The sequence below is a fragment of the Ovis aries genome, chromosome 24 (assembly GCF_016772045.2).
Source record: "Ovis aries strain OAR_USU_Benz2616 breed Rambouillet chromosome 24, ARS-UI_Ramb_v3.0, whole genome shotgun sequence".
Lineage (NCBI taxonomy): Eukaryota > Metazoa > Chordata > Mammalia > Artiodactyla > Bovidae > Ovis > Ovis aries.
The window spans coordinates 25,687,565-25,715,323 of NC_056077.1; the positions used below are offsets into that span (position 1 = coordinate 25,687,565).

General features: G+C 46.5%; 1 protein-coding gene across 5 annotated transcripts in view; it reads left to right on the forward strand.

Moving 5' to 3' along the window:
- KATNIP (katanin interacting protein) overlaps window positions 1–27,759 on the forward strand; it is a 233,456-nt gene that overhangs the window by 78,651 nt on the left and 127,046 nt on the right. For 3 of the 5 annotated variants that reach the window (XM_060406217.1, XM_060406216.1, XM_060406220.1), the window contains 2 exons: window positions 7,003–7,134; window positions 12,062–12,190. In XM_060406217.1, the coding sequence (XP_060262200.1) occupies window positions 7,003–7,134; window positions 12,062–12,190 (261 nt within the window). The remainder of the gene's footprint in view (window positions 1–7,002; window positions 7,135–12,061; window positions 12,191–27,759) is intronic. The other 2 variants (XM_060406218.1, XM_042239988.2) reach the window with 1 other exon arrangement.

Genomic DNA, 27,759 nt, shown 5'->3' on the forward strand with positions numbered 1-27,759 from the left:
GGGTCAGATGATTCAAAGCCTGCCTGCCCTAGAGATGTCCCCCACACAGGGACTTGGTCCCCACCTTCTTGTCGAGGAGGCTGTAGGCAAGACAGTAAACAGACCCAATTTGCCAACTGCTCTACTATTGTCAGGAGGGGGAGGGAATGGATTGGCTTCCTTTGGCCCCAAGAAGTGGAGTTAAATAGAAAGTTTCTCCACGGTGGAAAGTACATGGGGACAGATTTTGGGGTGTGGAGGATACAGAGGAAGGCAGTCTCTCTCTTTTCACCCTTTTGGATGGGTACCATCATCCAGAGGTCTGGCCGAGTGGTGATCAGGGCTACACAATTTCCAGTGGCCCCGGTGGCTACCATGTCAGGAGCAGGACCACAGCCTTGTCCCAGTCCCAAGGTTTCTCTTGTACGCTGTGCCCAGCAGGACGGACAGGTGGGGCCACACAGTCCCTCGCTATAGTCACACTGGCCCAGGCTGGGTCAGCAGGGGACACAGTAGTCACAGTGCGCAGTGGACCCCACAGGCACAGGCTGCCTCCCAGCCAGCACCACTTCTTCCCCGTCACATCCCTGCACCCTCCGACTTGTCATCTTGCCAGTTTCTCTGCATGCGCGCATGCTAAGTCGCTTCAGTCGTGTCTGAATCTTTGTGACCCCATGGACAGTAGCCTGCCAGGCTCCTCTGTCTATGGGATTTCCCAGGCAAGAATACTGGAGTGGGTTGCCATTTCCTCCCCTGGGGGACTCTTCCCAATCCAGGAATCAGACCCATGTTTCCTGCTTTGCAGGTGGATTCTTTACCACTGAGCCACCTGGGAAGCCCTGGTTTCTCTGAACAGCCCGTGAAACTCTGTTGAGGCACTTGTAATCTTTCCACTGACCAAGCCCAATGCCACTTCCGGTAGAAAAGAGTTCCCTCCTTAGGGTCTTGCCCAGCAACTAGGAAGCACTTTTGGGTGGAGCTGCCCTGATGGAAGGGGCTGCAGGTGCACAGACTCCAGGATCCCTAGGCCAGAAGGTGAGAGAGTCATCCATACGCTGGCCAAGAAGCTGACCGCTCCACCTGTAAAGGCATTCCTGACTCTCCAGTGCTGGAGGGACCAGGGACCCAGATGGCTATGCTGGGCTGGGCTTCGAGCGGCCGCCCGCACAATGGATCGGGCTGGTGGTGATAAATGGCTCTAGTTGGTGCTGTCCTTTCTTCCCCTACCACTTTTCGGCCTTAGATCTTTCTGCTGCTATCAGAGGATTAAGATTTATGGCTTCCTCAGCCTTGTAATACTTGGGTGGACAGCGGCCTAATCAACAGAGCCGTCGTTTACCAAAATGCTGTCAGATTTGATGAACGTCATCGACTCTTAGCATCAAATTGGTAGTGAAGGGATTGGCCTTCCAGCAATTTACTGTGGGGTGGGCTTTCCTTAAAGGCCTGAAAAGCAAGTTCATTGCAATTATTAGAGCTCGGGTTTTGTTCTCACTCTGCTGCCACATCCGGTTTCCTGTTGGGGGTCAGCCAGCTTAAGCACCTCTAGGAAAACTCACAAGTGAAAATGTGAAGCGTGGGGGACCCTTCCCTTTGTTTTGTTTTTTTTTCTTTTCCCCCTGAGTTTTGAAAACCCCTGCAATGAGAACAATAAGTGAAACAACCCATAAAGCATCAGCTTTACAGTGACCTTGCTCGACACAGACTGTCAGAGCGCAAGCACTGTTAGTTGTAAGAGATCAGACAGATCCAGGAAAACCATATCAAATAAGATCAATTTATTCCCCACCCCAACCCAAAGCTGTCTCTGTCAGTATCTTCGGAGCTCTCCTGCCCCTAGAGGGAGCCATTTATATAATGCACAACCTGTGCAACCATCCAGGTCACCTCTCAGCTTTGCTTTTTTTTTTTTTTTCCTAAGTGATGATAAGTGTAAACACACGCCCCTTACAATACTGTGCTAAGAAGGGTGGTGATACACAAAAACTGGGCATGACACTGGGCTGAGTGTGGCTGAGTATAAAACAAGCTGGCCTTGGGCTGGCAAACTGGTTTGTGGGTGTTTAGGCGTGTTTAGGGGCTTCCCTCGTGGCTCAGACAGTAAAGAATCCACCTGCAGTGCAGGAGAACTGGTTTCGATCCCTGGGTCAGGCAGATCTCTTGGAGAAGGGAACAGCTCCCCACTTCAGTATTTTTGCCTGGAGAAGTTCATGGACAGAGGAACCTGGCGGGCTACAGTCCATGGGGTCGCAAAGAGTCAGACCCGACTCAGTGACTAACACTTTCACTTCAGGATGTTTAGGGCTTCTGAACCCTGTTCCAGTATATGGTTGATAGTGCAAGGGACTACCAGATCTGGGTGCTTGCAAGTAGGCAGGAGAGAGCAGCTGCTCAGAAACACCCACTCTGGGTAAAGCGGGGAGCCAGCCAGAACCTTGGGCATCATCTTTGCAAGGACGTGAAGGTGGGAGGCAGGGAGCGGGCTGGTGCACCCAGGGGCTGGCTCCTCGGTGGCAGCAGGTGGGCGTCCTTGTGTGGGTGGGGCTGCTCCCCACCTCCTCTCCGTGGTGGCAGAGGCACCTCCTGGGGCTGGGGCGGGAGAGCCGGCCAGATGGAAGGACTATTTATTTCTCTCTCCAGCACCCACTCAGCATTTAGAAGCTCTTTCTGGACCACATTAATTTTGTCACATGTTGCTTCATAAACACATTTTTCCGTTATATGTGCTGAGTGGGTTCCTTGAGGCCAAGGCATTGGTTTACATTTTTTTTTTTCCCATCCGCATGTTTCCAGAGCCTTGTTATGCAGTTAGCACTCGGTGAGGACTTGCTGATTAAGTTCCTTAATGCCCTACTGTGAGGGCATCACCTGTCCTACCTCTGTGAGGCAAGTCGTTGTGCTAAGCTCCTTGGAGGGAAGGGGAAAACCATGGGACAGAGAGACGCACACGTGGACTCTTCTCTGTGACCTGGAGTGCTTTCTTATGTTTGTAATTAAGATCAAGCCAGTAGAGCTGCACTGAGCCCAGCTCTCTCACTTGCCTGTGGGAAGTTCCCACTTCAGACATGGCTGCATCCAGGTGCTCAGACACTGTAGCAGGGCTCGTTCACCATCACCCAACTCTGCTTTTTTTCCATGTTGTCCTGGCAGAGCCACGATGGCCACCAGCAAGCAGCCCACAACTCACATTCTGTCACCTGCTGTTGCATCTCTTCGGTCCCCTAATCCTATCACTCAGACAGGAAGGGCCAGCAGGCTCAGACTGGCCAGGCCAGGGTCATGCAGTCCCTCCACCCCTGGATGCAGTTCCACATGAATGCTTGGCTTAGGGGTGGGGAGGGGGAGGATTTCCCAAAAGAAAACCAGGGTACTTTTACCAGAATACAGAGGACTGCATACTGGACAGGCAGAAGCAACAGTGCCCACTGCCAAGCCTCAGAGACTTTCTGATCTTATACTTCTTCCACTGCATGTGTGTTTAAACCACCTGGGGTCTTGTTAAAATCCAGGTTCTGGTTCCTGCATCTGAGATGGGGCTTGAAACTTTGTATTTCTCACCAATTCCCTGGAGAAGCCAATGCTACTGGGCCCTGGATCGCACGTGGAGTAGCAAGGCTCTTGTCCCAGGCCTCCCTTTCCAGATAAAGTAATAGAAACGCACGGAGGGGCCAGGCTGCACCCCAAGCGGGGTCCCCGTGCCCAGTGGTCCTCCCTCCTTCCTCCTCTCTCATACTGTTTCTTCCCAGCATTTGAACATTATTGAATGATTCCTGGGAAAGAGGGAGGGGCACATGTTGGAAAACGCATCCCAGCCATGAACTTCAAAGCCTTCACAGCTTCACCCTGACCTGGGGCAGGGAAGTCCCCAGGCGCCCCCTGGCCTGGAAGCCCCAGTTCTATGGATTCTGTGACACTCATCCTCCACAGACCCCACTGCTGGTGCCAGCAAATGCTCTGAAAGTACATTGATAAAGCCTGGGAGGCAGTGATACCCCACGGGGAGCCAGAGCCCAGGGCAACAAGGTTGATGGTCAAACAGAAGATGGGTGGAAGTTGCCATTCTGTAAACAGCCAGGCGCACTTGGAGTCTGGGGAGCGCCACCACATGGCAGGATGGCCTGTGAAAGAAAATGTGTCCCAGGGCCCCTTCCTTCTGCATTTCTGCCTCCTGCCTAGGGTGGGGAGCTCCATACCTGCCTTTTGTGCCTCTTACACTCTCTCTCCAAGGCCTTTTCCTGGAATGATCTACAGCCCAGCTCTTGTGTCTTTAGTGTTAAATAGTCTCAGGAAAGTCTCGAATCCCTCTCTGATCTCCCCAAAGGCTACTCTAACCCAGCCTGGACACATTTCTTCTTCACATGCCTGTTGGGGGCAATACAGCGTGGAGGTTCAGAACTGGGGTCAGGCAGCAAACTACAGCCTTGGGGCCAAATTCAACCACAGCCTGTTTCTGTAAATCAAGTGTTTGGGGGACCCAGTCATGCCCATTATTATGTGTTATTATTTATCTTGTGGTGCTAGTGGTAAAGAACTCACCTGCCCAATGCAGGAGACATAAGAGACTCGGGTTCAATCCCTCGATCCGAAAGATCCCCTGGAGGAGGTCACAACAACCCACTTTAGTACCTGGAGAATCTCATGGACACGGAAGCCTGGCAGGCTGCAGTCCATGGAGTTGCAAAGAGACAGACACGACTGAAGCGACTTAGCATGCATGCACGTATTTATTTAGGCAAGGCTGCTTTGAGCTACAATGAAACAGTGGAATACTGTAGCAGAGACCACAGGGCTGGCAAAGCCTTTAAATATTTACTCTTACAGGAAACTGGCCCATCTCTGGTTTCCAGTAAGGCCCCTGGAGCCACGCTGCTGGGATTCAGATATAGGCGCTGGGGCCTCCTAGCTGTGGGACGCTGACCACATGGCTTACAGCCTTGTGCCTCGGTTTCCCCCTGGAGTAGCTGTGAGGACTAAAGAACACAGGCCCCTGAAGCTGTTGGAGTGGCACCCGCTCTTCATTAAGTGACTTGGTGTCCACTGTTATGGTGGCGGGGTGGGGGGCATGGGCAGTGTGGATGCGGCTCAGCAAGGACTTCCGTCCTGACCACCGAGAGTCCTGCAGGGCAACAAGGCTCAGGATCTTCATTATCAAGATAATGACACGATTTACTATGCTTGCAGGGAAGCTGCATCTTATCTGGGGGAGTGGAGGTTTCCAAAGCTAGGGCATCGGGAAATGCAAGCTCTGAATCCCTGTTGACTGTCCCTCGGCTGGGAAGTAGATCCAGTGCATGGGGCTTGGTGGACCTCTCCTGATTCTCAGGTGGGGGCTTGGTGGTTTAGTCGCTCAGTCATGTCTGACTCTCTTGCGGCCCCATGGACTGTAGTCCACCAGGCTCCTCTATCTATGGGATTTCCCAGGCAAGAATACTGGAGTGGGTTGCCAATTCCCTCCTCCAGGGGATCTTCCCGACCCAGGGGTCGAACCTGTGTCTCCTGCACTGGCAGCTGATTCTTTACTACTGAGCCACCAGGGAGGCCCATAAGCCCATCAGAATCTCAGAGTGACACTTAAAGAGGCCCTGGCTCTCGGGTTTGTGCGCACGCACAGCCTCACCAATAGGAAGCATCCCCTTAGATATTGCTCCCTGGGTACCTGACTCGCCCCTCGCCCTCCGCTGGCCCCAGTCTTGTCCACCAATTCCAGCACAGCCAGTGTTGGGAGTCAGAGCGCTGATCCAGTGACAGTTTCTTTCCTTGCCTAGCCAGACAGCTTGCTCCTGGGTTCACGGTGGATGAAATATACCCTTGAGGGGGAGGTCTGGCCCCCTTATTTGGTGCCATGTAGGGCGAGTAGTGCAGCCCTGCTACACACTGGATGGATTGCTAGGCTGACAAAGCTCCTGATACTCAGGGGCCAGGCAACAGTTATGCTTGGCCCAGGTGTCAGGTGTGTGAGTGTATGTGTGGGAATCAGCGTAGGAGAAAGAGGGTGGGGCCAGGTCGTAGAGACCTTCACATGCCAGGTGTACCATCTGGGGTACAAGTCTGGTTGCGAAAGCAAGGGGACCCAAGTAACTCTGGCTTCAACAACGTGAAAGTTGGTGTCTCCAGCAAAGGTTAGTGGTGGTCCGTCACCTTGCTCCGAGAGGTGGCAGAGGAGGCCAGGCATAGCCTCTTTCGTCGCTTGAGCCTCCTCCACAGGCTGTCCCCTCCCCACCATGCTCAGCAGCTTGCCATCACCTCCTCACTCCAGCTGGCTGGAAAGGGGGTCAGGGCAAGGGTGGGCACAACCTCGAAGATACACACATTCCTCCTCACCCCCACGTCACTCAGGCCAGAACGCGCTCACCTGTTCCCCCACCCCTAGTCACAGGGAGTGCTGGGATCCCCTGGAAATGCAATACAAGAAAGGGAGGGGAAATGGACGTTCAGGGGACACGGGACCAAGGGGTGGGTTTCCCAAAGAATAACTCAAGGGATGCTAGGAGGATGGGGTCCCACCACACAGCTTCCACGGCCTCAAAAGTTTGCGATCTGTTTCATGTGTATTTTATTGGATTGGCCAAACAGTTCATTTGAGTTTTTCTGTAAGATGTGATGGAAAGACCCGAATAAACTCTTTGGTCAGCCCAGTATTTTTAGGATTGTCCCCAGTGTGTGTGGAGGAGGGTACAAGGGGGCTTATTAAAGGCCCTGGGAAGTCCTGATCCCAAACCCAGGCTTCCCTAAACTTATTTAGATCACAAAGCCCATTTGGTGAAGCTGAACACCTACTAAAATTCTACTGATATGTCCAAGCAAAAAATTACTGTAAAATTCTATTGCACACACTTTGGGCGTAAGAACCAGTAAAGACTTGACTAGGAGTGGTTCAACCCATCCAGCCGGCCTGTCCAGGGTGATGCCCAGTCAGGTGCACCCTGACCCTGACCATGACCGAGTCCCTACCACGCTCGCCCCTCAGAGGAATCAAGGAGTTCGTTTCACCATACCTGAAACGGCCTGGCTTTTTGTGCCTAGAAATCTGTGCAGATCAGAACGGAAGCTGGCCCGCGGCTCCACATCCAGCCTCCTCCGGACTATGTTGAAGACTCTGAGCCAAGTGGGGATGTGACTGTCAAGGTGAAGGATGCTTCTGGGGACCGTCCACAGGTAGGACCGGCTTCAGTTCGGGGCTAGAGCAGCTCTCGGGGGTGCTAACAGTTCTTATTTCCTTCCTTCCTTCGCAAGAGCCTGCCTTCCTTCCCTCTTGCACTTATTTGCTACACTTTAATGAGCATACAAACCTCATGCTAGACACTCTGCTGGGAACCCACATCCAGAGATCAGCAGGGCTAGTGTCTGACCTAAAAGAGGCACCGACATAGAATCCGTCTACTGAAAGAGGGAGGTGAGAGGTGGGGCAGGCATACGGGGACCAGGAGGGAGAGGATCTGGGAAGGCTTCCTGGAGGGAGTGGCATTTACCTGGTTCCTAAAAGCTGGAGGGGAGGGGAGGCAAGCCGAGCTGATAACCTGTCTGCACCTGTATACGTGTGTGCTAAGTCACTTCAGTCGTGTCCAATTCTTTGCAGTCCTATGCACTGTAGCCCGCCAGGCTCCTCTGTCCATGGGATTCTCCAGGCATGAATACTGGAGTGAGTTTCTATACCCTTCTCCAGGGGATCTTCCCGACCTAGGGATCAAACCCATGTCTCTTGCGTCTCCTGCATCGGCAGGCAGTTTCTTTACTCCTAGAGCCACCTGGGAAACCCTGTATGCATGCACCTGCTGTTAAATATTTTGAATATCCAACCCTCTGCCACCCCCACCGCCCAGGCCAGCAGAACCACACACATGGAAACACCCAGCGGCCCATGTGTAGCTGTAGCTCGGAGTCCCTGGCCATGCAGCAGCTGACAAGGTCGGCCCCCGAGGTGCTTCCCTTCCCTTCCTGCAACTGTTATTCCGTTTCTGAAATCCTTGGAACTGTGGCAGTAAATCCCAGTCTCCTTTTCACCATGCATTTGTTGCGTACCCACTTTTGAGCATCAGGCTCAATCCTGGGCATCAGAGACACAGAAAAGAACAAAACTGACATGGCTCCTATTCTTAACCAACTTATGTTCCAGAGGGAGAGACAGACTATAAAGAATAAAATCAAAAACTCAGAAACCTTTCAAGACATGCAAAGTAAAAATTAAAAGTGAAATACAAAATTTTAAAAAAGAAGAAAATCAAGAAATAAATAATGTGTTCTGGGTTGAAGGGGAACCAGAAAGGGGAGGTGGGACAGTGTGGGCAAGAGGGAACATTAGATGATAGAAAGGAAAAGGACGCTTTTCTCAGGTGTGACATTTCAGCTGAAACTTGATGGATCAAACAGAGCCAGCTGGGGAAAAGCATTCCAGGCCAAGGGAACAGCAGGCACAGGGGACCTGAGGCTGGGTTTGTTCAAGGCGCACGATGCAGGCATGATGTGAGCAAAGGGGAGTTAGGAGGTGATGAGGTCGGAGGAACAGGGCAGCCAACCAGACAGTGTGCACAGTGAGCAGGGTAGGGGTGGGGATGGAGGATGGGGTTTTATTTCAAGGGCATTGATTTTGCAATTAGGATGAGTGTGTAGATTATTGCCACAGTTATGTACAAGCTGAATTTTAGAGAGGAGGCAAAGTCAAGCTGCTGAGCCAGTCCTGCCCCATTTGCTGAGAATGAGATTGTTCGGCCGTGGACCCAAGCTGCAGATTCCACAGCCTCCCCAGGACAGACTCTTCCTTCTGCCCGCCGCTTGTGTACCTGAAACCTGCTTCTCTAGAATTAAAATGACTCACAAAGGAGACAGGAATGTCACCCTGGAAACATTCCTCTGATCACCGTTGCATGTTGGTCTTCCCTTCTTTGCTCATCAAGGAAGGACAATTAAGGAGCAAGGGATCACTTTGTTTCACATTCCGGCTGCAGAAAATCTGAACGTTAATTGCAAATTTTTGTTCTTCCTGGATAAAAAAAAATGTTCTTTTCTATGGAAGGACCCAATGACCTTGTCTCTGTAAACAGTCCATAGAAATGGGATTTTTACAGCGGACAAAACTGTGGACTTTGTTGCCTTCAACACCCACCTCCCACACAACACACACAACACACACACACACACACACACACACACTTGCTTTTGAATCAACCAAAAGGTTCCCTGCTCAGGAGTCTGTGCTAACAGCCTTCAGCTTCCCTTCACTGGGGAGGCTGGTTTGAAGCCAAGCTCAGTCTGTCACAGCCCCAGCCCCGCCCCGTCTCAGAACGCCTGTGTGGCCTTCAAGCATGTTAATCCTCTGTCCTGCTTTGGTCATTTGGTACCCCCCACCGCCACCCCTACCCGATTAAATGAACATATATTCCTTCCTTTGCAAGCTCCCAAGCTCCCTGGAACACCAGGCAGCCTGTCCCTCACAAGCTGTTAAGCTCCATTAGCATTCCTGGGTGCGCCTGCTCTGGAGCAGCATCGCCCCACTCGCCTGCACTTAATTTTTTTCCACTGTGAGTGCTTGATTGTATTTCCTCCTTCCCTTTTTCTCCCCAAAAAGAGGGAGGCCCTCCGTGAGGCTTCACAGTCAATTTCCCCTTGGAGTTATTTTCCTCCTAAGTGAAAGAGTAAAATGGCCACGCCAGTTTTCAGCAAAGGCAGAAGCCTTAAGAGATGCTATCTGAACAGGGAAAGGGAGGGGGAAAAAAAAAAAACACGCCTGGCTGAATATGCTCAGTCCCCCTCACACTGTTTGCAAGCGCAGCCTGAAGTGGAGCAAAAGGAACCGCTGTCCGCGTGTGTACTTTTCATCTGACCTTCACTGTTGAAACACACCAGCCTTTTCGCCTTCCGTCAGATCCTTAGTGAACTTCAATTTCTTGGTGCTCTGAGTTCACAGATGGGGCATGTGCAAGCATGTTCTGTTGGCCTCCACCCCCCTCCCCCGTTGACTGTGCTTTTTAGAAAGATGTGAATTACTAGCTGACATTTAAGAATCAGGAGATTCCATGTCAATCTGCACTGAGGGCTTTTCTTGAAAAATGGAAAGATTTGGGAATCACATTCTTTAATGACAGCCATGTGTGGACCTGGGGGGTAGCTCTCCCCTTAGACAAGATCGTGTTGCCTATACCACGGTCCCCACCACATCCGAGGCACCATCTAGATCTTGGAGATAAAGCAGACAAGTATATAGTATGCCACTGGGCAGAGTAGGGCTTCCATAGTGGCTCAGACAGTAAAGAATCTGCCTGCAATACAGGAGACCTGGGTTCGATCACTGGGTTGGGAAGATCCCCTGGAGAAGGGAATGGCAACCCACTCCGGTATTCTTGCCTGGAAAATTCCAAGGACAGAGGAGCCTGGCGGGCTAGTCCATGGGGGTCACAAAGAGTCAGACATAGCTTAGCAACTAACACTTTTTAGCACTAGGGCAGAGTGAGGAGCTGGAGGAAGTGGGCAGAGGTTGCCATGTTATGTGGGAGGAGGGGGCTTGCCCTTGATGAGGTGCTGTGTGACCTGGGGCCTCAAGAAAGCCAGCAAGTGAGCAGGTGGAGCAGAGCTTCCGCACACAGCGGGCAGCAGGCACAGAGGCCCCAAGGAGGGAAGACAGCACAGAGGCTGGTGTGGCCGGAGCTGAGCAGGCGAGGGGGAGAGGAAGAGGGGGAGAGGCCAGAGGCAGAGCCGAGGCTCAGATGACACTGGGCTTTGAGAGCTGTGCTCAAGACTGAGGGCTTCTACTGTGAGTCAGTGGAGGAGCCATTGTAGGGTTTTGAGCAGCTTAACAGTTCCAGGGGAAGGAGGGCACCTCTTTTTCTTTCCAGAGCGTTCTGCTCAAGTGCCCAATCCTGGTCACATTGGCTCTCTTTGGGGTATGTGTTGCAACAGTTAGTAAGTCTCCATCGAAATGCCTTTGGCTCCATTTAAGGACCAGGAATGAAAAGACATATTGTTTTCTATGATTAAGTTATCCTTTTTCCCCCTGATAATGCATGATCAATATTAAAAATTCAAAATGATACAAAGAAAAGTCCTCTCATAATCGCACTGCCCTGGAGACTACTACTGAGAATAGGTAGGTACATGACTATCCAGACTGAAAATTGCATATACGCATTGTATTCCTTGAAAGTATACATCAATTATATCCAACATGAGATAGTTGATCTGAAATGTTCTGGTCCTGGCCTGTTCCCAATGAGTGGGTGTTTTCTGCAGTTAGTTATCTCGTCAGTCCCTGAGAGCATGACAGGTAATGGGAAGAAAGTTTGCCCACTGTGGCAACTTCCAGAAAGCCTTCTTGAGTTTTCCTTTGCATCGTGTAGATCCTGGAGTGGCATGAATTAGATATTAGCCCACAATTACAATTCAGGGCTTTGAAGTCTTTGTTCCTTGCTGACGCCTAGAGACCCGTGCCAACCCGTGTGCCACCAGGAGGGCTGCCACAGACAGACTCTGCTGTGGCCCATGGCATCTCACCCACCTGTCGGCGCCATGTAGATTAGATGGCGGTTCCCCCACTGGTGGAGCATCCCCCATGACCCACCTGTCCCTCTCTGTCCCCAGCAGGGCTCTTCAGTAAATCCCTTCAGTCACCCTCCATTAATTTCAATGGTGAGACTTAAGGAGGGATTTTTTTTTTTTTTTTTTTTTTAGGGCAGTTCTCTAGCTTGGGAACTTCTGCAGTTTCAGATTACCATATAAATAACCTTTAAGCAAGTGCCTTTTTTTTCCTTTCTTTTTTATTGTACTTTTCACATAAATGGGATTATACCATCCAGGCTCTGAAAATCCCACAGTTTTTAGGTAACAACATACTGGGGCCATCTCACAATACCCGTATCACTCAGACATCTGAACCCAGTGGCTCTGGTTGTTGGTGGCCCCTAGTGTGAATCCTGGTCCACTTAGCAGCTGTGTCTTGAGGTGATGTTGGTAAAGCAGGGGTGAGTTCCAACAGATGAAGAGTGAGGATGAATGAGGGGAGGCATGGAGACCAACAGAGGGGAAAGAGGACCCCGTTCATCTCCAGGGATGTAAGTTGCTTTTACCACGCCCAGTTCTTTCTGCTTGTCCTTAGGATACCAAATCTCCCACCAGCACCACGCCCTGTGATTTTAATTTCTCCCTTCCGAACGCAAAAGGACGCCCTGACCCTCCAAGCAGTACGGACAGAGAAAGGATCCTCTTAACTATTCAGGATGTAATGGTAAGATGGACTTTCAGATCCTAACTGTCAGGGGTCAGGGTCTTCTCTGTACTAAAATAGCTGGGCCATAGGATAGAATCTCCATTTACACCTGGGAACACAGCACAGATCACAACAGGATTCGATGTGAAAAAAAAAAAAATCTCTGGTCCACCCAGCAGGTTTCGAACAACACATTAGAGACTTGGCTTGATCCCATGCCTTTCTTGTCTTTTTTTTTTAAATTGGACTATAACTGCTTTACAACGTTGCGTTAGCCTCTGCTGTACAGCACAGTGAATTGGCCATGTGTATACATATATCCGCTCCCTCGGGAACCTCCCTCGTCCCGCCACCCCAGCCCTCTAAGTCATCACAGCACAGAGCTGAGCTCCCGCGGCTGTATCTCTTACACGTGGCTGTGTGTATATATCGGTGCTGCTCTCTCAGCTCAGCCCCCGCCCCCCGCGCCTTCCCCCGCTGTGTCCACAAGTCCGTTCTTACATCTGTGCCTCTCTTCCTGCCCTGCAAATAGGTTCATCTATACCATTTTTCGAGACTCCATATATATATATATATATATATGCATTAACATACGCTATTTTGCTTTTCTCTTTCTGACTTACTTCACTCTATGCGATAGACTCCAGGTTCATCCGCATCACTCTCGTCGTTTTCTTGAGTGGTAGTAAAAGCTCTCATTAAATGAGCACTTACTCAGGGACCGGTACTGACTGGAGAACATATCATCCATCACTGCTTTCATGAATGCTGCGAGTTCAGTGCTAGGTATTTTCATTCTCCTTTTCTAGTTTGAGGAAACAGACATGAGAAATGATGTCGCTTGTCCAAGTCTCAGAGAAGCCCAGACTGGAAACCCTGACCCCAGGACTCCTTGTTCCATGAAATTAGCAATCACAGGCCAGGAATCGCATTACGTTGTTTTTGCTTCTGAAAGGGCCCAGGTCTCCCTAGGGACAGGGTCTATTATGAATATTATTGATGTTTTGCCTGGGAGGAAGGTGTTGAGAGGTGGCCATCCATCAGTTATGTTTTAAACAATGATGGGGAAGACCTCTCCTCTGCCAAACATTTCCCCACTGAATGCAAGGCTGGGAACATTGATGAAAAATGTTTTTCAAAAGTGAAATCCAATGGGGTATACAACCAGACAAAGCCAAATTGAGGGACAGTCTATAAAACAACTGGCCTAGAGGCTTCAGAAATGTCAGTTGCATTAACAAACAGAGAAAAGCTGTTCCAGGTTAAAGGGGGCTTAAGAGATACCACAGTTGTGTAATGTGAGATCTTGGGGGGAGGGGCAGGTGGTTTAAGGATAGTTTGGGAAAATTAATGAAGTTTTAAAATTAACCATATTATATAACACTGTAACCATAATAGAAAATAATATTGTGATGTTAAATTTCCTGAATTTGATAATTGTATTGTGGTAATGTAAGAGAAGGTCCTTGTTCTCAGGTCTCAGAGAACTGGTGAAGAATTGATGAATGTAGGTGCTGGGTATTTGGGTATTCATTGCACCCTTCTATTACACATTGCTGATAAGTTTTTTGTGGGTTTTACATTTTTTCAAACTAAGTTTTTAGCTCATTAAGGAGGAGGTAAGCTGCTTCAATAGAGCTAAGCATCAGCAAAGAAAGAAATAGAAAAAAAGTGAAAAATTGAGACCTAGTTTTTTTTTTTTTTAATCTTAGTATTGATGTCAGTTTCTAGATTGTGCTATCATTATATGAGATGTTACCATGGGGAAGACTGGATGAAGGGTATACAGGATGGCTTGGTATTGTCTGCAATTAGTTCAAAATAAAAAGTAAAAAGCTAGCTAAATAAAATAAGCACAAATGCCCAGGTTCCATCATCCAAAGGTTTTGATTCTGATCCTGTTTAGGCTCAAACAGACTCCTCTTGTTAGGCTCTCCACATGATTATAATTTGCAGCAGTCTTTGAGAACCCGCTTCCCTTGTGGCTCAGCTGGTAAAGAATCTGCCTGCAATGCAGGAGACCTGGGTTCTATCCCTGAGTTAGGAAGATGCTCTGGAGAAGGGAAAGGCTACCCACGCCAGTATTCTGGCCTGGAGAATTCCCTGGACTGTATAGTCCATGGGGTCGCAGAGAGTTGGACACGACTGAGTGACTTTCACTTTCACTTCACTTTGAGAACCACCATTATAAGGAAAAGAGAGAGAGAGATAGCCGTGGACCCTAAAATTTGATAGGCACAGGAATCACTAAGCATATTTGTTTAAGATGCAACAGGTGAACTCCTGGGGATTCTGAATCAGAAGGTCTGAAGATCAGTTCAGTTCAGTTCAGTCACTCAGTCGTGTCCAACTCTTTTGAGACCCCATGGATTGCAGCACGCCAGGCCTCCCTGTCCATCACCAATTCCTGGAGTTTACTCAAGCTCATGTCCATTGAGTCAGTGATGTCATCCAACCATCTCATCCTCTGTCATCCCCTTCTCTTCCCACCTTCAATCCTTCCCAGCATCAGGGTCTTTTCCAAAGAGTCAGTTCTTCACATCAGGTGGTCACAGTATTGGAGTTTCAGCTTCAGCATCAGTCCTTCCAGTGAATATTCAAGACTGATTTTAGAATATTCAGAATATTCAGGACCAAAGATTAGAGTTGACTTCAAATGGAAGGAAAAGTTTTTGAGATCATTTGAAGCTTGTGGCTTGGATTTGGGGACTCTAAAAGGAAGAAATGTTAAAACTGGAAGTTAAAATCTCCTCTGAAAGTGAAAGTGAAGTCACTCAGTCGTGTCCGACTCTTTGCGACCCCATGGACTGTAGCCTATCAGGCTCGTCCGTCCATGGGATTTTCCAGGCAAGAGTGCTAGAGTGGATTGCCATTTCCTTCTCCAGGGGATCTTCCTGACCCAGGAATTGAACCCAGGTCTCCTGCATTGCAGGCAGATGCTTTACCCTCTGAGCCACCAGGGAACATCATATGAAATTAAAATAACTGTCAAGAATAAAAATAAAACAACAACCACAAAATTCCATAGGTTCACAAAAGCCAGAAAAGGATGGGAGGGGCTCTGCCCTTGTCTTCAAACCACATCCTGCACTTCTGCGAACTCAGTCAGGAGAGGATGTCACTTAATAAATGAAAGATGCGAAAGCATAATAGCTCCTGGCAATATCTCCTGTGTTACAGATCAATTTCTATCCAGAATATCGACCATACATATTATGAAAAGACTAAATTATGTTTACTATACATACTCTTTTTAAGAAGACAAGGAAGTCAATCTATTTTGGAAGTGTTTTAATATAAAATTATTTTATTTAGGTTTTTGACTAAATTATTTTATTTAGGTTATTTAAAGAGGTGAATTTTAGAGAGACAGAAAATTTGTTTTGTGTCATTAAGGAATTATTATATTGAGACAATGAATATGCACCATTCATATTTGGTTTTCTCACCTTGGTCACATTCAAAACATGTCACACGTTCAAAATATGTCTCAAGCTTGAGGAAAAGCAATTCATGAAACATAGGGGCTTGTAAGAGAGGATTTGTTGTTGTTGTTGTTGTTCAGTTCAGTTCAGTCGCTCAGTACTCTCCGACTCTTTTCGACTCCACGCACTGCAGCACGCCTCACCTCCCTGTCCATCACCAACTCCCAGAGCTTGCTCAAGCTCATGTCCATTGAGTCATTGATGCCATTCAACCATCTCATCCTCTGTCATCCCTTTCTCCTCCTGCCTTCCATCTTTCCCAGCATCAGGGTCTTTTCCAATGAGTCAGCTCTTCGCATTGTAAGGTTGTTGTTGAATCACGACGCCGGGATTCTTGGCCCCCGGAGGAGAAGAATTCAATCCGGGGCCAGAGACGAGGCTTGATCGCTCAAGAGCTTTTGTGTAATAAAGTTTTATTAAAGTATAAAGGAGATAGAGAAAGCTTCTGACATAGGCATCAGAAGGGGGCAGAATGAGTACCCGCTTGTTAGTATTAGCAATGAGTTTATATACTCTCCAATGAATCCAAAGACTGTCTGGAGGTTGTAAAGACCTCACCAGACCTACTCCCATAATTTACATTTTAAGATAACAGAATTAGCCAGAAGGTTTAATCCAGAGACTGTCCTCAGGCATAATACATTGTTGTTCTATAATCCTAAGGAATGTAGAGAAGGAAAAAAAAGTTTGTCCTTTCTTCCTCCTTGAGAATTCCAGACCCCTCTCTCCTTGGGGACCCCTACACTTCCTATCAACCTGCCTAGGAAATGACTCTCTCAGCATGAGGTGGCCAAAATACTGGAGTTTCAGCTTCAACATCAGTCCTTCCAATGAACACCCAGGACTGATCTCCTTTAGGATGGACTGGTTGGATTTCCTTGCAGTCCAAGGGACTCACAAGAGTCTTCTCCAACACCACAGTTCAAAAGCATCAGTTCTTCAGCACTCAGCTTACTTTATGGTCCAGCTCTCATATCCATACGTGACTACTGGAAAAGCCATAACTTTGACTAGACGGACCTTTGTTGGCAAAGTAATAGCTCTGCTTTTTAATATGCTGTCTAGGTTTGTTATAGCTTTTCTTCCAAGGAGCAAGCGTCTTTTAATTTCATGGCTGCAGTTACCATCTGCAGTAATTTTGGAGCCCAAGAAAATAAAGTCTGTCACTATTTCCTTTGTTCCCCATCTATTTGCCATGAAGTGATGGGACCGGATGCCATGATTTTAGTTTTTTGAATGTTGAGTTTTAAGCCAGGTTTTTCACTCTCCTCTTTCACTTTCATCAAGAGGCTCTTCAGTTCCTCTTTGATTTCTGCATAAGGGTGGTATCATCTGCATATCTGAGGTTATTGATATTTTAATCAGTTATGACTTGGAAAAAACCTGTGCTCAAATTCAAGATAAGGGTAGATGCATGGGTGCTCAGCCACTAAACTGTGTCAGATTCGTTGTGACCCCTGTAGCCTGTCAGGCTCCTCTGTCCATGGAATCTTTTAGGCAAGAATACTGGAATGGGTTGCCCTTTCCTTCTCTGGTAGATCTTCCTGGCCCAAGGATCAAACCCACATCTCCTGCATTGGCATGAGAGTTCTTTACTACTGAGCCACTAGGGAAGCCCAGGAAGGGTAGATAGGTATCGACGAATGGAAATGTATCCAAAGGGAAGGGCTTGGACACGTGACCTCAATAGCCAGCTTCAACACGCAAGCATGTTTCATTGGCTGGCCTGGTGTTGTACTGTAGTCATCATTGTTGCTGTTTTATTTTGAATTAGAAAACTTTTATTCTGAGCCTGAACCCTTCAGTTTGCCCTGGTCTTCACCACTCCATATTGTCTAATACCAAGGCTCCCATTATTATTTCACACAACAGTACATTTTCTGAAGATGTGGGAGTTTGTGGCTCCTGTTTTAGGAAGGAGAAAGAGCAAGATTAGACTCAGCAAGTCTGGAGAGGGTAGTTTGGGCTTTTCTATAAACTCTGGAGGGCCTTGGCTACCTCACACTGTTTTGGAGCCCCATTTCCTCCTCTGTGACAAAAAGGAGTAGATTAGGTATTTCCTGGGCCTGTCAGCTCTGAAATCATAAATCCCAGGGGGAGTTTATAGATGTTCCCATATGCCAAAATCCAGAGGATTTTGCAGAGGATACATAATAGTGCATGGAGCCCCCCTCTCATCTCAGGACTATTTCTGGAGGCTGTTTGCGAGTTACATATTTAGGGCTTGCAACACCCTCCCCCCAGCCCAGATCTAAGTTTCAGTTTGGCAGAGACCTGTGCTGTCTCATTGCCTGCTGTGTCTCTGGTCCCTAGAAGAGTGCCTGGCCTAGAGTTAGTTTGCAAATCTTTGTAAAGCAAGTGAATTGAGTAATTGATTGATTGAATCAATGAGCGAGCGTGGCAGAGATGTTGATTAGGCCCCCTGGCCAGCCTACACATAGCTGAGTTCAGTCATCACACTGCTAAGTTGTAATTATGGTGACAGTATTTTCCAAACTATGAATCAGGACCCATAATCTGAAAAAAGAATTTTTGTGCTGCTTGGGGTAGAAGAGTCATTTTGGGAGATGTAGCTTGGATTCTGAAATATTGGGATTTCTGGCAGATGGTGCTAATTAAAATGAATATTTTAAGTGACATGAGTGACTCTTTGGCAGGGGTTGGGGGGAAGAAGGACAGCACTTGGCTTGGGTGTCAGGGCATGGCAGGGCATAGTGGGGACAGAGGGAATGGTCTCTACATAGCTTGGCCGACTTATCATTTTATGGAAATAGGATCCCAGTGATACCAGCCTTTCCAGTTATAAGAGAAGCCATGTGTCTGGGCTTGTTTGTGTTGTGACTTTGTCCCAAATTTTTATGTTGGTAACTAATTCACAAGGGCTTCAGTGATAAAACCTGATGGCTCAGTGGTAAAGAGTCCACCTGCAATGCAGGAGGCACGGGTTCAATCCCTGGCTTGGGACGATCCCCTGGAGAAGGGAATGCCTGCCCATGCCAGTATTCTTGCCTGGGAAATCTCATGGACAGAGGAGTCTGGTGGGCTATAGTCCATGGGGTCACAAGATAGTTAGACACGACTTAGCTACTCAACAACAACAGCAAAACTGATTCACAATTTTCTGTGGACCAAGCAAAATGTGCCTGCCAGTCAGATTTGGTTTACAGACCACCAGCTTGTAACTTTTGATTTAGACAATGAAAGTTTTGTTCCCTCCTGAGTTTTTTGTCCTTTCCAGTGGTACTTGAGTTAGCCCCTCTGGTACCTAGAACCATCACGGGCACGGTGTCCTGAATGAATGTACCCAGAGATACCTAGCTGGATAGCTCAGACCAAAGGACCACCTGGCTGATGGCATTAGACTGGTTCCTGAGAAGGTAGGTCAGACAGCACAAAACCAGCTGAGCAGAAATAATTCAGCGATGAGCATGAATGATTCATGTGGAGTGATGCTGAACAAGCACAAATATCCATGAAATGCAGGTCCAGATCTGAGAGACATAGTAATCCTTTCACCCAGTAGAGCATTCCTGTAAGTGAAGATACTCAATGGTATTTAACTTCCTAAAGCATCCTTTTCAATCTTCATAAAAATGTAAAATGATCTCTGAATCAATACTGGAATAAATAATCTTTTTTATTTCTTGTATTTATAGCCTACTTAGAATTTCTTAGGTATTTTCATATTATTTTGTGTCATTTTGTATAACATCTAATATATGAGGCATTTCCCATTAGAAAAGAAGTTAAGAAGTGAACTGAATAAAATAGGAAGAGCTCTCTCTACCCAGCAAACCAGGCCCAGCTTTCAGTTCCACTGAGCATGATTCTTCCTTTATTTTATCATATATTCATTTATTGTTTTCTATTTCAGTTCATTTCTACTTTTATCTTGATCCCTTCCTTAAACTTTTTAGTTTATTGCTTTGATTCTCCACCATCCCCGTCCCATACCTGGCTTCTTACTTTAAATGCTTAATTCACTTATTTTCAGACTTATTTTCTAATACAGCGATTTTAAGGCTACATATTTTCCTCTGAATACGGCTTTTCCCTTATCTCATAAATTTTTTTTTATGTATATAAGTGTTTTCATTGTTGTTCACTCCAAGTGGTTTGTGATTTTAGAGGTTTTTTTCCTGTTAATTTAGAAGAGTTTTACAAACGTTCTAAATAGAGAATTTTTGTCTTTCTGGGTTAGCTTCTAATTTTGCTGCAGCCTGATTAGAAATCGGTCTGTTTGATTTCTGTTGTTTTGGAAGTTTTGGAGACTTTGTGGGTTTACCAAATCATTTTTTTTGTGAATGTCCTATGGTATTTCAAAAGAATAATCATTCTCTTTCTGGTATAAAGTTTTCATGATTAAAGCTAGCTATTAATTGTGCTATTTAACCAGGCAATTACGCAGGTACCTGTATAGTCCCAGATCACTTTTTATCAGGATCACTAGCTTCTTATTTAAAATAAATTTAAACTAAAAGACTTTAAATCTAAAATGAAAATAAACTATCATATTCCATTAAAAGATATAGAACTGAGTTGAGAAGGGAGCAAGGTGCTCAGTATCTGTATTTTTAATAGGACTCCCAGAAAATTCTTATGCTCAGTAGCAAACCACTGCAATAGAGTGTTACTCAATTTTTGTCTATTTAATCTGGGTGATTTCTGTCAATTTTCTGTTATATTTTTCTGTTTTGCTTTATATATTTCAAATCTCTGTCATCATGTGCTTATAGAGTCAAGGTGTTTTCTAACAGGTTGTTCCTTTTACCATACGAATATATCAGTATTGTTATCTTTGTCCTAGAATAAAGTGACGAGCTCTAATTTCAGGGTCCATACTGTGTATTTTTAAATCACATTTCCTTACATCAATTTTCACAGAACTATAGCTAGAAAAATTTGAGCTATACCCAAGTGTCAATTACCAGTGCAATGTTTTTGCTTTTCTGCTACTTTCTTACACCTCCCCAGCCAACCTTGGATTTACTTTCACTGATTTTCATTCAAAGATAAATTGATGTATGAAGCCCTTCCCCTAGAGTTCAGTCTCAAATGTCCACTGTTACGGAGGAAAAAGCCATCCTGTGTCCTTGTCTGGACTAGGTGGGTCTTCTCAGTCTAAAGGCTTGTCTTTTTCTTTAGCAGGAAAATGCCCATTTATTATTATCATTGTTGTTATTGTTACCGTTTCCTTGTTTCTGTTCTATCCTCTGGAGCTTCTCTTGGACAAATGTTGGCCCAAATCTGCAGGTCTCCTAAGTTTTCTTTCGTATTTTTGTCTTTTATACTGTGTTCTTATGAAATGGTTTGGCTTGAATTTGTAGCACACTAAATAGCTTTTCCTGCTATTTATCTTTTAAAAAATGTTAAGGATAAAATTAAAACTTAAAATCTCTGTGTGCGTGCTAAGTCACATCCGTCATGTCCAACTCTTTATGACCCTATGGACTGTAGCCCGCCAGGCTCCTCTGACCATGGGGATTCTCCAGGCAAGAATACTGGAGTGGGTTGCCATGCCTTCCTCCAGGAGATATTTTCCACCTAGGAATCAAACTCGCCTCTCTTCCATCTCTTGCAGTGGCAGGCAAGTTCTTTGCCACTAGCGCCACCTCGGAAGCCCAAGATCTCTAGTTGTTTCTTTTTCGTGGACGAAATGTCCTCTTAAATCTCTCCAGGGACATTAATTTTCAGTATTCTAAAGTCTTCCTCTATTCCTTTTTTAAAAATTAATTTACTTTCGGCTGCACTGGGTCTTTGTTGCTTTCTCTAGTTTCGGCAAGTGGGAGCTACTTTCTGTTGTGGTGATCAGACTTCTCATTGCGGTGGCTTCTCTTGTTGCGGAGCATGGGCTCTAGGGCATAGCTGCTAAGCCGCACGTGAAATCTTCCCAGACCTGGGAGGGAACCCACGTCCCCTGCATTGGCAGGCGGGTTCTTATCCGCTGCACCACCAGGAAAGTCCTTTCCTCTACTTACTCTATTAACTTTCCTTCACTGGATATTTGTTCTTTCGGTCAGTTTTATCTTGTGCCAATCTTCAGGATTTGGATAAATGTTTGGTCATTCCTGCTTGTCTGCTCATCTTTGTATCTGAGAATCCTTCTTCTGCCTGTTCTATTCGGTGTAACCCGACCCTGATGTTGGCTGGGGCACAACACACTCCTGGAAGCTGTGTGCCTGAACTCCCAGGAATGGGAGCTCCTAGTCTCCCTTGGGGACAATGACCTCCTGGGGCATTGCCCTGCCTTCCTGCCCCAGTGCCTGCATTCAGGCCTCAGCCTGCAGATGAACATCTCTCAACTTAATACAGCTGGGGAGGGGCCACTAGCCCTAAGAACAGGCCCCCATGAATGCTCCAGGACTTCCTCTCACTCTGCCTTGACTCTGGACTCGCGTTGTGTGTACACGCACACATACACACACACACACACACACACACACACACACACACACACACACAGTTCCTTCTATGGAAAATTTTATTGCCCTTGTTTTAGTCTGTCGTTTCCTCTGCTTTTACCGCTCCCTAAATGTAATCTCTGCTTTCTTGCCTTTCAGGAATTCCTCAGAATTTCTAGCAGCATTCTGGCTTGTTTGGTCTCTATCCCGCCATCCCTATACAATGTCCTTCTCATGATCTTTCAGCCACCTCCCTGCCCAACCCCTGCTGGGCAGGCTCAGGTGAGGCGTCCACAGCGCACTGATGCCACAGGGCTGGCCCAGGGCATCACAGCCAGGAAATGGTACCCGTCTGCTTCCTGAGTCTGTGCTCTTTCTTTTACATCACTCCACACCCACAGACGAGGATGGCTTTCCCCTTCATGATAGTGGACATTTGAGACTGGAACACTGGGGGAAGGGCTTCAAACATCAATTTATCTGACTGGCGGGGGTGGTGTAAGAAAGTAGCAGAAGAGCAAAAACACTGCACCGGTAACGGACACTTGGGTATAAAACTCAAGTTTTTCTAGCCATAGTTCTGTGAAAATTGATGTAAGGAAATGTGATTTAAAAATCCACAGTAGGGACCCTGAAATTAGAGCTCGTCACTTAATTCTGTAAGTTTGTGGTCTAGATGCCACCAGGCTTGAGGTGTGGATTGGTAAGCCTCAGATGTGGGTTCCTGACACTTGTTATGCTTGTAATTTCTTATGGAATAGCCGTCTTTGTTGCCAGATTATAAATTGCATGAGAGCAAGGATACTGTCTTATTCATCACTCTGTCCCTAGCACTTAGCAATCAGACCTGCTTATGGGGACACATATATTCAAGAAATGAATGAAAGGAAGGACAAATTAGCTAATTAACCCCTTCCTGCGGGTAAAAATCATTTCTGGGAAGGTTAATATCTGTAAAATGGCTCCTATCAAACAGTAGGAGTTACCGGAAACTGTTGCAACTAACAGTGTATGTGAATTCCATTTTTATAAAATTGCTGATGAAATAAGAGATGAGGGGTTCAATGTGTATCTGCGACCTCTTCCCCAGAGACTGCTGCTTCCTCTTGAGGACTCTCTTAAAGTATCCAGTGTGGCTTCATGGTCTAAACATCTGATCTTCTTGTCGGCAGTGTCAATAGGGTCTGAGAAAGAAAAAAGAATATGCTGTCATCTCAATGTTAAATTTTCTGTAAAATCTAGACCTCTGTTACAGCAATCATGAAACACTAATTCATAGCTATTATCTCATTGCATCACTTCCACAACCTTGTCAGATTGTCAGGGCGGTTTTTCTCACATAAGAGCTGGGGGCTTGAGACGTGCTTGGGGGCTTAGGGTGACTGGAGTCGGGCCCGGAACCCACGCCCAGAACTTACTGAGCTGTTCTCCTTTCTAACTGTGGTTACAGATTTAATGCTTCATCCACTAACACCAAACACACGCTTTAACACATCTAGTGGCCTCACAGCAGCTTTGTATCGAAAGCTCTTACAGGCAGATGTGATAAATTTCATGTAAACCAATGGACGATCACAGAGAACCTGACTTTCATCTCACTCTCGAGACCACTGGCTTCCGAGGCACTGGTGCCAGGCAGGGAATAAATGTGGGCATGGGATGAAAAACCTGGATTTTTGAGATAGACAATCTTTAATCCAAACCTCTGGCTCTGCCCTTTCTAGCCTCATGACCTTGGACTGCTACGTAAGTGAACTGAGCCTGTAAGATAAGGATACCTTCAGTACTCTTGCCTGGAAACTCCCATGGACAGAGGAGCCTGGTAGGCTGCAGTCCGTGGAGTCGCGAAGAGTCAGACACGACTGAGCGACTTCACTTTCACTTTTCACTTTCATGCATTGGAGAAGGAAATGGCACCCCACTCCAGTGTTCTTGCCTGGAGAATCCCAAGTACGGAGGAGCCTGGTAGGCTGCCATCTACGGGGTCACACAGAGTCAGACATGACTGAAGCGACTTAGCAGCAGCAGGATTTCCCTGGGGCACGGATTTGATCTCTGGTTAGGGAAACTAAGATCCCGCATGCCCCCCAGTGGGGCCAAAAATTAAAAAAAAGAAAGATAAGGACACTCTCACACAGGGATGGTGGGAGACTGCAGGAAGATGAGGCTCATAGAGGGGCTAGCTTGGTGCCTGATATGTGGCAAAAGCTTTGTAACTGGCAGGTTGATGTTGTTGATATAGTTGCTGTTGCTACTATTGCAGGGGCTTCCCAGGCGGTGTTAGTGGTAAAGATCCTGCCTGCCAGTGTAGGAGATGTAAGAGACATGGGTTCGATTCCCTGGGTGGGGAAGATCCCCCAGAAGAGGAAATGGTAACCCTTAGTATTCTTGCCTGAAAAATCCCATGGACAGAGGAGCCTGGTCGGCTACAGTCCATGGGATCTCAAAGAGTGGAACACGACTGAAGTGACCTAGCACGCACGCGTGCGCTACCAGCACACACATGCACACGCGACTGTTACAGACATTTTGTGTGTTATGGTGACCTGTCTGGTTTTGCTCTTTTCCTAGCCCAACAGAAAAGAGAGAAGACCAGGAATGTAAGGCACGAATCCACTGACCATCAGCCCTCAGCTGCATTTTAGCTACTGGTCCAGCATCCTTCCTTCCCTCCGTCTCCTCCCTGGCTCTCCAGCAAGGAGGCCAATTTGTATACTGCCCCGTCATCTGCTTTCCACCTGTGGTGTTTGCAGCTGGCCTCCATGCAGAAGGCTTTCTTTTGAAAGGGCTTGAACTGAACATTTTAAGGGCTGAGCATTGAAATTGCATATAACAAGGTTTTGAAGCAAAGCTGTAAAGTAAGTTTTCACAGAGGCATTTCGGGATGATAGCTTCAAAGCTACTGGTAGATGGCCCAGCGTGGTGTCCCTTTGAAGTGTCGGCAGGTTGGCTTTCAAAGCCACCAGCCCAAGGTCCTCATCTTTCCAGATGGAAAGGGTTTGAATAACTTTCTCGAAGGAATGTGTCTACTTAGTTCAGCTCCCCTTTGCCCTGGAACAGATGGTTTTCAATCACATGGGCATTATAAAGGCCTAGGTTCCTAAATTTTGCTCTTTCAGTGTGAGCAAATGTGTTATTTTCCTTTGTGAAGAAGATAGCAGCCATACAGAATCTAGGCTCCTTTTATGTATAATATATATATATTTACTATATATGTGTATATACATAGTAAATACAATTATGGCATTTAAATTTGAGTTAGTTTAAAAGGAGCAAAACCAAACTGAAACAGAAGGGATGATTGAAATTCAGATTTCTTTATCACAAGTAAGATTTCTTAAAATATCCCATCAGTTTAATAAATTATGAACAAAATATTAAGAGGCCAGTGTTGCCATTTTTTAAAAAACTCTTGTTTCCACTTAAGATGGATTTGAACCGACTCATCTGCTATGGAAAATGATGCCAGGGTACACCCACACTGCCTGCCCTCTTCCAGTTCTGTGAGCTTAGCTAAGAGCTTAGGCTTAGAGTGTTACATTTCGTGACCTGCATACGCATGATTGTCTAATACAGTTGACCTTTAAACAACATGGGTTTGAACTGCATGGGTCCACTTGTACACAGGTTTTGTTTTTTTTTTAATAAATACAGTTCTTATATTTTTGTTTTATAGATCTGTAAGTATAGGGAAGAGTTTATGCTCCATTATAGCTCACAATATGTGGAATTAAAAGAACTAGGATTTGAGTCCTTATCTATCCAGACTGCTTCAGCTTCTTGCTCTTGGGCAAGCCATTGATCAATTCCTTTGCTTTTGAGGCAGAGAGAGCAGTGCATGGGTTTTCAACCCCTTGGGGGGGTCAGCACCCCAACCCCTTGTGTTGTTCAAGGGTCCCCTGTATGTCTTTAATCACTTAACGGCGTCAGTGTTCACTGTTAGACCTTTCATCGCAGCGTCTACTGGTCTCTGTGTGTTTTTTTTTTTAAATACTTATTTATTTATTTTGGGCTGCACTGGGTCTTCATTGCTACGCAAGGGCTTTTTCTAGTTGCAGTGAGTGAGGGCTACTCTCTAGTTGCGGTTAGAGGGCTTCTCACTGTGGTGGCTTCTCTTATTGCAGAGCACAGACTCTAGAGTGTGGCCCCCCGGGCTCAGTTGCCCTAGTCATGTGCGATCTTCCCTGACCAGGGATCAAACCGGTGTCCTTTGCATTGCAAGGTGGATTCTTGACCACCAGACCACCGGGGAAGCCCCCATGTTCTTTATTTTGACTTTACTTTTCTTTGTTTGGATCTTGTCCTCTGGAGGTTCTTCCTGAGCAGGACTTGTGAGTGGTATATTTCAGTTCAGTTCAGTTCAGTCGCTTAGTCGTGTCTGACTCTTTGCAACTCCATGGACTGCAGCATGCCAGGTTTCCCTGTCCATCACCAACTCCACATGCCCACAGTCTCTTCCTGTTAAGATTGATGATGCTGTTCCTCTCGAATCTGGACCACTGTCGATTCGATATAGGAAGTCAGGCTGTTCCATCATCTGATGGCATCAAGTGCTACTGCTCACCCATTTCTGAATCACTGTTTTGGAGAGAAGATGTTCCAGAGCTAGAGATCAGGGACTTTTCAGACAACTGACTGTTGAGGGTCCTCCACACCACAGTTCCTACCACTCCTATAGGGAATTTAGTTTCAGGAGGAAGGAGCAGGATTTAAATGTAAATGTAAATACCTATTTTTTTTTTCTATTTATAAAATTAAGAACAATGCCTACAATGAAAAATTAAGTAAAACTGGGCTTCCCTGGTGGTACAGCGAATTAGAATCCACCTGCCATTGCAGAGGACATGGGTTTGATCCCTAATCTGAGAAGATTCCTCATGCTGCAGGGCAACTAGCCTGAGAGCCCCAACTACTGAGCCCGCACGTCTAGAGCCCGTGCTTTGCAACAAGCAAGGCCGCCTCAATGAGAAGCCTGAGCATGGCAATGAAGACCCAGCGCAGCCAAAAATATATAAATAAAAATTAATTGCCATTTAAGGTAAAACATTTAAGTAAAACAAAGCTCCCATAATGCTACCCCCAATGAAGAATATTGTTAATAGTCTGATGTTTAATTTTTCCAGGCTTTTTGTATGCCTATGTGTATGTGGCTCAGATGGTAAAGAATCCACCTGCAATGCAGGAGACAAGGGTTCAATCCCTGGGTCAGGAAGATCCCCTGGAGAAGGGAAAGGCTACCCACTCTGGTGTTTGCTTGCCTGGAGAATCCCATGGACAGAGAAGCCCTGGCAGGCTACAGTCCATGGGGTCACAAAGAACTGGACACGACGGAAGGACTAACACTTTCACTTTCATACATATAATTATTTTAAAAATCAGGTTTATAGGTACATTTATCAATGTGCTTCTTTTACTTAAACCTGTTTTTTTGTGAATAAGCACACAAGAGCTGCCTTATTCTCTGTAAGGGCTGCCTGGAGCTCCATGGACGCCTGCTCTATTAGTAATGTAACCCATCTCTGACAGATGAATATGCAGATCATTCTCTATTATAAATGACGCCTCAACAGTCTTTGCTGCTGAAGGCTGAAGGATAAATTTCGAGACGGATGGCAGTGGAGAGTATGCACGTGGTTCATTTCTAGTCAATATTTCTGTGTCTCGGCCTCCAAAATACATCTCAAAAATGCACCTCCCATCC